This window comes from Gobio gobio, assembly GCF_949357685.1.
Source record: "Gobio gobio genome assembly, chromosome: 15".
In the NCBI taxonomy this organism is placed as follows: domain Eukaryota; kingdom Metazoa; phylum Chordata; class Actinopteri; order Cypriniformes; family Gobionidae; genus Gobio; species Gobio gobio.
The window spans coordinates 44,620,847-44,629,772 of NC_137108.1; the positions used below are offsets into that span (position 1 = coordinate 44,620,847).

General features: G+C 40.0%; 1 protein-coding gene across 1 annotated transcript in view; it reads right to left on the minus strand.

Annotated features, from left to right (window-relative positions):
- Positions 1-4,768: 4,768 nt before the first annotated feature.
- LOC307138170 (uncharacterized protein) overlaps positions 4,769-8,926 on the minus strand; it is a 6,859-nt gene continuing 2,701 nt past the window's right edge. Inside the window, exons 2-5 of the mRNA XM_079836337.1 lie at positions 8,596-8,750; positions 8,380-8,518; positions 8,126-8,233; positions 4,769-6,461 (exon numbers count right to left, since the gene is read on the minus strand). Coding sequence (XP_079692463.1) covers positions 5,706-6,461; positions 8,126-8,233; positions 8,380-8,518; positions 8,596-8,741 — 1,149 coding nt within the window. The 5' untranslated portion in view covers positions 8,742-8,750 and the 3' untranslated portion in view covers positions 4,769-5,705. The remainder of the gene's footprint in view (positions 6,462-8,125; positions 8,234-8,379; positions 8,519-8,595; positions 8,751-8,926) is intronic.

Here is an 8,926-nt window from a genome sequence, read left to right on the forward strand (position 1 = left end):
ACCATTCAAACCCAATAATCGAGCACGTCCCAGCCGCGCCGCACTTTTCTGTTGCTTTCTTTTTCCTGAGCTGCGTGTATATTTGACTGTTCTGCTTCCATTGTTTAGTGAACGGTGGAAGCAGAGCTCACACACACGTCCTCACTCCTGCTGTCACACATCGACGCACATTAAGAAATACTGCTCTTATTAGAGTGCTGTCAAAGTACCGGTACTAATACAATTTCATATCGTACCCAACTTACCCAGTCGACTAAAAATATTGACGCCGACTAATTAACAGTCGATGCAGTCGATTATATCGACCAGTCGCGACAGGCCTACTATGGAGATGAACACAGCTAAAAGCCAAACCTCTTTAATGGTACTAAAAACCCAGGATTGGCTCAAACTAAGCTTAAAGGGGAGGGTGAAATGCTGTTTCATGCATACTTAGATTTTTACACTGTTAAAGACTTGGATTCCCATGCTAAACATCGACAAAGTTTCAAAAAAAAGTTGGACGTTTGGAGTATTTCTGTGCCAAAAATACTCCTTACAGTTTCTCATAAGTTTCGGAAAGTTTTTTTCTGAGTATGGGTCCATCTGACGTCAGCAAGGGCGGAATGTCCTTGTACGCGCACGACTAGAGCGAGAGAGCAAATGCACGGCCATTATAGCGCTGTGCTCGGCTTCAGGGAAGCAGCTGCGCTGCAGTCACAGGACGTCACGAAATCAACAATATCACCAAAGACGTGTGTTTTTGGTTGGACAACCCAAGACAACCCTGTACAGCTTCTCAAAGAACCCAGCATTAATGGGACCCCTGCAATTCGGTCGACGATCGTTTTATAAACAAGGCCCAGTTCAACTCTGGATTTGTAGCTCGTCTAATGCTGAAAGATGGAGCGGTTCCAGCAGTTAAGGTTGGAAGCAGGCGGTGAGTAAAACTGCTTCAAATGTGCGCTACAATTCCATTGTTTTTCTATGTAAACACGCACTAGTTTGATGTGCAAAACCGTTACACTTGCTACTGCTAACATTAAATCGCATACAGTCCATAAATAAAATTATGTCCTCATAAACCATGAGTAAACGCACACAAATGTTGCGAAACTCGCTCATGACAAGCCGCTATAAGCAGGTAACGTAATATAAGTTTTACAGTACATACCATTGAGACGTCCTGCTGTAGTCGTCGTTGTTGCTTCTCCAGTTCAATTTCAGCCTCTAGATCTGATTCCGGATCATATATGTATGGCTAAATCCGATTGATCTCAATGGTTTATTTAGGATAACCTTTTTTCCACGTTTAAGGATGTCACAGCTTTCAGCTCTCAACGAAATCGCTGTGCGCGCTCATGATTCTTTAGCTCCGCCCACATGATACGCCCCCAGCCGCTCTGTACAGCGTATCTTTCTTTTATAAATATAACAAAACTAAAGACTTTTCGGAGATATGAAGGATGCAATACTACTCTATAGGCACTCAAGATTGACATGAGATTGACTGAAACTGAGTGTTTCACCCCCTAAACCTAAACCGACTTCATGGTACAGGCCCCAGTTCTCAAGCACTTTCAACAGCGTTCAAAAGAGATGTCTTAAGGCTAAAGAAACAACATCTCCTCCCACTATCTATTAACAGTAATGTGAAACTGAAAGTATTTCTGACAAGTAATGGGACAGCATTTTTAAAAGAAAGAACAAACAAGTATTTTGGAAGATATACAGTATATTGCCAAAAGTATTGGGACACCCCTCCGAATCATTCAATTCAGGAGTTCTAATCACTTCCATGGCCACAGGTGTATAAAATCAAGCACCTAGGCATGCAGACGCTTCTACAAACATTTGTGAAAGAATGGGTCGCTCTCAGGAGCTCAGTGAACTCAAGCGTGGTAATGTGATAGGTTGCCACCTGTGCAATAAGTCCATTCGTGAAATTTCCTCACTACTAAATATTTCACGGTCAACTGTTAGTGGCGTTATAACAAAGTGGAAGCAGTTGGAAACAACAGCAACCACGTAAAATCACAGAGCGGGGTCAGCGCATGCTGAGGTGCACAGTGTGCAGAAGTCACCAACTTTGTGCAGGGTCAATAGCTACAGACTCCAAACATTGTGGCCTTCAGATTAGCTCAAGAACAGTGTGTAGAGCTTCATGGAATGGGTTTCCATGGCTGAGCAGCTCATCCAAGCCTTACATCACCAAGTGCAACGCAAAGCATCGGATGCAGTGGTGTAAAGCACGCCATCACTGGACTCTAGAGCAGTGGAGACGTGTTCTCTGGAGTGACGAATCACGCTTCTCTGTCTGGAAATCTGATGGATGAGTCCGGATATGGCAGTTGCTAGGAGAACTTACCTGGCTGACTGCATTGTGCCAAGTGTACAGTTTGTGCACGGTGCACAAAGCGTCGGTCCATAAAGAAATGGATGAGCGAGTTTGGTGTGGAGGAACTTGACTGTCCTGCACAGAGTCCTGACCTCAACCCGATAGAACACCTTTGGGATGAATTAGAGCAGAGACTGCGAGCCAGGCCTTCTTGTTCAACATCAGTGCCTGACCTCATAAATTCGCTGAATGGTCAAAAATTCCCATAAACACACTCCTAAACCTTGTGGAAAGCCTTCCCAGAAGGGTTGAAGCTGTTATAGCTGCAAAGGGTGGGTCAACTCCATATTAAACCCTACCGATTAAGAATGGGATGTCATTAAAGTTCATGTGCATGTAAAGTCAGGCGTCCCAAAACTTTTGGGAATATAGTGTACGTCACCTTTAGGGACAGGTGGGTGTCCTAGTATCTAGTGCCTGTTATACAAACCTTAAAGGGTTAGTTCACCCAAAAATGAAAATTCTGTCATTAATTACTTACCCTCATGTCGTTCGACACCCGTAAGACCTCCGTTCATCTTCGGAACAGAAATGAAGATATTTTAGTTGAAATCTGATGGCTCTGAAAGGCCTCCATTGGCACAATGGCACGTTACACTCTCAAGACCCTTAAAAGGTACTAAAGACGTCGTTACAAAGTCCAGCTCACTACAGCGGTTCTAAAATAACTTTATGAATCGGCGATAATAGTTTTTGTGCACAAAAAAACCCTAAATAACGACTTACATAGTGATGACGATTTCAAAACAAGGCATCATGAAGCTTCGAAGCGTTATAATTCAGCGAGCCGATTCATGATTCGGATCGCGTGTCAAACCGCCAAACTGCTGAAATTTGGCGATTCAAACTGCTGATTCGACTCGCTGATTCATAACGCTTCGAAGCTTCACGATGCCTTGTTTTGAAATCGTCATCACTATGTAAGTCGTTATTTAGGGTTTTTTTGCGCACAAAAACTATTATCGCCGATTCATAAAGTTATTTTAGAACCACTGTAGTGAGATGGACTTTGTAACGACGTCTTTAGTACCTTTTAAGGGTCTTGAGAGTGAACCGTGCCATTGAGCCAATGGAGGCCTTTCAGAGCCATCAGATTTCAACTAAAATATCTTAATTTCTGTTCCGAAGATGAACGGAGGTCTGACGGGTGTCGAACGACATGAGGGTAAGTAATTAATGACAGAATTTTCATTTTGGGGTGAACTAACCCTTTAAGCTTCTTGCTCTATTAAAGTCCTAGTATTGTTAAGTTAATTGCACTTCATATTTTGTTGTTACCTGGCAGAAAACATTCTTGTGGGTCTTTTTTCCTCAATTGGTTGATGATGGTTTCCAAGAATTTTTCAGCATATATCAAAAACAGGCTGTGCTGGTTGCATGTTCAGAAAAAGTATAACATCAGACACGTTAAACCACTCAAGGAAGAATGCTATTCTTGTTAAAGGGTTAGTTCAGCCAAAAATGAAAATTGTCATTAATGACTCGTGTCGTTCCATCTCCGTTCATCTTCGGAACACAGTTTAAGATATTTTAGATTTAGTCCGAGAGCTTTCTGTCCCTCCATTGAAAATGTATGTACAGTATACTGTCCATGTCCAGAAAGGTAATAAAAACATCATCAAAGTAGTCCATGTGGGACACATCAGTGGGTTAGTTAGAACGGATTGACAACAGACCGGAAGAGAAGACAATGCTGAATAAAGTCGTAGTTTTTGTTATTTTTGGACCAAAATGTATTTTCGATGCTTCAAAAAGTTCTAACTAACCCACTGATGTCACATGGACTACTTTGATGATGTTTTTATTACCTTTCTGGACATGGACAGTATACCGTACATACATTTTCAATGGAGGGACAGAAAGCTCTCGGACTAAATCTAAAATATCTTAAACTGTGTTCCAAAGATGAACGGAGATCTTACGGGTGTGGAACGGCATGAGAGTGAGTCATTAATGACACAATTTTCATTTTTGGGTGAATTAACCCTTTAAGAAAGAATGCCATTGTGCATTAAATCATACCTACAACATGACTTTTGTGTATAAGTGGATTGAATTGTGAGCTAAAAAGATTTTCTTCAAGTGTCCATGCATGGGTTTGAGCTTTGTGTGGGGTTATTATTATACATGTCTCATAAACTGCAAATGTAAATGATCTTTTTAGGCATCATCCAAGTGGAATTTTACTTAATACTGTTTTCAACACATGCATTTTCACAACTTTGCAAAGTGTCTGTATCGATAGTTTTGAGTAGTGTATTCTTTGTTGTTTATTCTAACATGCCAAGTTCAGCACCTTTAGTTTAAAACGTGTGATAGGCCCATACTAGAAATTATTAATAATAGAAAAAGTACAAAAACATGTCAGTGTTTTTGAATTATTCTTTTTTTGAACATCATATTTATTGGGTTTTAAAGTAAGATATCGGTACAAAAATACAAATTAGTCGGAGCAGACCTTCCCCATACACAAGACCCTATAACACACCTCCATTTCACAGTTCCACAAAAAAACCCATAAAGACCCATACAAGAAGACAGAAAGTTATATGAGGTTTATGTATTCTGTCCCGATAAGAAAGGAAGCTTCCCTGGGTTTTACAAACTGATTCTGATGTTTCTTCAAAGGAAATTATATTTTTTCAAGAGGTACATAGGATGATACTTTAGTCCACATAGAAGTAGAAGGAAGTTTAGGAGGCTTCCACCTCAACCTTATACATGTATGGCAGCTAAATGCCTGGGCATATTAGTGCCAACAACTATTGCAATGACCTCTAAGACCCCTTCCCAGTATATCTCTAGGTCAGGACAAGACCACAGCATGTGTAAAAAAGTCCCTCTGTCCACTTTAGCTCTGGGACAGAGCTCTGAATAGGTACTATTAAAGGTGTGTAGTCTAACTAGGTTGTAATAGACTCTGTGTTTCACATTAAATTGGATGAGTTTATGACGGCTATTGAAAGACAGTCTGAGCTTTCTCACATTTGGTTTCCTATTCATCATCACTGAATAAGCACTCCAGGTCTTTTTCCCATTTAGATTTAGCATCGCTAAGATTACCAGCCGTCAACTGGGACAACTTGCCATATATATAAATGAGTGTTTTTGATATTTTACAGGTTTGTACTTTACATCACTGACAAATTAGAAAAATGTTGGAGAATGAACATAAGCAGGATATTAACAATGAAAACGCCTCAAATAAAAATCTGATAGTGTCACCAGCCTGTGCTTTCTTTAAAAAAAAACAAAAAAACACATCACCCGTGTAAATTGAAAGTATGTTCAACCCCTCGACATTTATCACAACACAAGTGTTATTTTTTTAAGAATCTTTGGTTATTTGTATTTTGTCATATTTAATGATTTTCCCTCCCCTCGTGACAATCTCTTTATATTCTAGAGCTCCGCTCTCCTCGATGTAGCGTTCCTGAGTCACTTTTCCGGTTTCTGGGAGAGGGCAAGGAAATGACATCAGGGACAGCTGATGGTTTAAGGCCTGACCTTTAACCGGGGCTAATGCCTTTCCCATCTCTCTCTGTGGAGGTGGATTCTGTAGATAACATAACACAGGAGATTTTCTTCCGTCCATCTTAGGAACATGAGCTGCTGGTGGACACAACTTTTGATTTGCCCTGATTTCAGTTCCACGGGCCACTGTAATGTCTCTTGGGATGTCTCTTGGAATCTCTCTTTGGATGTCTCTTGGTCTGATGTCTGTATGGTGAACTGAACCAGCTCTCCTAATGTCTGCGATTACTCCAGCCATAGTAGTTCTGTTATTGGGATTGATCTCCACCATCTTGGACACAGCATTACAGAATGGCTGGTCTTTGAGGGTTTCCCGAATCTTGATGGAAGACACAGACTGGGTGGGTAACCTGACCCTGGCGCAGAGTTCAGCTATGATTTTACCCATGGCCCAAACGTCTGATCGCTTGTCCCGAACTCCATTCATCTGCAGGATCTCTGGAGCCGAGTATGCTTCATTGCCCAAGTTTACGGCAGAGCTGAGACCGTTTCTAAAGAACTTAGCCAGTCCCAAATCAATGATCACAGCACGATGGGTTTGATGCTCCACCTGAAATGGGACAAGAGAAGTTAGTTCTCGGAAAGAAACCAATCAATTGAGACCAATTCAATTATTCTATCTATCAGGGCCGTGCACAGGGGGGTGGCCCGGTGGCTAGAGCCACTGTCCCTCTCGCAGTCTATGGTCGCTACCCATCCCAGCTAAAAGTGTTCTGTTTTCCCTCCGCTAAAGATCCACCGATTCCACAAATCCCCTCCCGTGTTTTCCCGCTCACTCCCCAGCGTCACTCAGAGTCTGTGCGCGGAAACTGGAAAGCGGAGACGACTGTTCCAGAATGTCGTTGCATTAACAGTATGCATTGCAATCCGAGGAATTAGTAATTTAGTAGTTTGTTTTTGTATTTCTGGCGGTATTATTTTGCTCCTGCGACCTTCTAATAGTTTTAACTTGTACAATAGATGTTCTTGGAAGAGAATTATAATTCTTGTCTAACCAAATTTTTGTACCTGATCTAATCTAATATAAATAACATCAACTCTGCTGTTTATGGCACACTTTGTAGAATATATACTGTATATATATATATATATACTGTGTATATAGGCCTAATTTCATATAATAACCCATAAACTGTTACAGAATGTATAAATTACTTTTTATATTATAATTCTTATTACTATTTATATATATTTTAGAGTGTCATTAATGTAAAATACTAAAATATTCTACTTAATTTTATTTTGACAATTTAGTAGAATTATTGAATAATTGACAGAAAAATCTGAATCCCATTAAAAGATAATCATCTGAAAGGTACATTTTTTATGACTTAGGTACAAGCATATCAATATTTATTTAATTGCCCATATTTTAATTGAAGATATGTCATAATAAAAAAATAAAAACATAATAGATGTATATATTCTCAATATTTGTCATAGTAGAATTTACTCAATTAGCCTATAGGTTTTAATGAAAGTGAAGATGCCTGAAATGAACATCTAATTCATGAAAATATTAAATAATAGCCCCATTAATTACAATAAGTATTACATTTAAATACAATAACACCAGTAACAACATGCCACTTGGGGCCTTCTGTGCCAAATATGGCTGGGTCATCTTACCCCAAGAGTCTAATTTTATCTTTTTACTTCAAAATAAAAGCTATAACATTTACTCCACAAAGCCATAAACATTGGGTCCACAAATCCCTCAGACACAAAAACTCTGATATTCAACATAATACAATGTCATATATCACTATTTTCGATAGACACAAAATTAGATCAAAACTGTTTTGACTGACTAGAGTAAGATGGATCATTTGTATGGACAAGCACCCAATCCTCGCCCCCAATGCCACCCCACCCCAGTGCCCCTTTTTTTGGTTTGGGCCACTTCCCCTCAAAATGTCTGTGCACGGCCCTGCTGTCTATACCACAATGTTTAGTTGATTAAATGCAGAGACTTTTGATCGCAATATGAACTCAAAGATTGCTCAATGGATTCTTATATGGAACTTTTGGAGTAAAATCCAAGACAATGGAAAGATTCCATGGATGTTAAAGTTAAAGGATCTTCATGGAAACATAGATGTCAACAGAGAACCTTGAAACCTAGTCAAGAACACCAAAAAAGTAACCTCTGAGCAATAACAAATAAAAAACTAATTTTCTTGGCCCACAGATGAACGTTTGTGTCTGGCTCACCATGATGTTGTCAGGTTTGAGGTCTTGGTGGACGATGTCTTTACTGTGCAGAAACAGCAAACCCTCACACATACCAGTGATGATTGTGGCTCTCACTGTTGGCGTCAGCTGAAGAAGACACACAAAGGCACTGTTGAATTTTGGCTCCACTAATACATAAACTGAACAGAACTCATGTCACTCATCCTCACCCTAGTACAAATCCTGATATATATAAGGATGAGTAAAAGGATGAGTGTGTCACACATCTTTACCTGTATTTTAGAAAGCTGAACTTTGAAGATGGTCGTCTCAAGATCTTCCCCAGAGATGAACTCCAAAGGAATGTTCCACTTGGAGTCTTTCAGCCAAGGATCACCGAGAAGCTTCACCACGTTTGTATGCCGAGCATTACTGTTAAAAAGTGTTTCATGGTTATACTTTTAAGCTCAGTATTTAAAAATGAAGGAATATAAAATATATATACATACTGATAGACGCTGCATTCTCTCTCCAGCTGGTGTCTGCTGATGAGGCTAAGAGGAACTCTCTTCACAGCAGCCCATGCGTCTCCATACTTCTCCCTGTATATTTTCCCAAAGCAGCCTCCAGCCAGAGTTTGTGTGGAGTACGCCATCTAGTGATGCTGTTAATACACAGCAGTATGAGAAACTGTAAACCCTCCAGACGCAAATGTTTGAACTCTTGTCTTCAGACTTCTAAAAATATTGCACATGAGCTCTGTCTATCTACACTCTTCAAAATAAAGGTTCCAAAAGAGTTCTTCGCAGCGATGCCATAAAAGAACCTTTCAGTGAACAT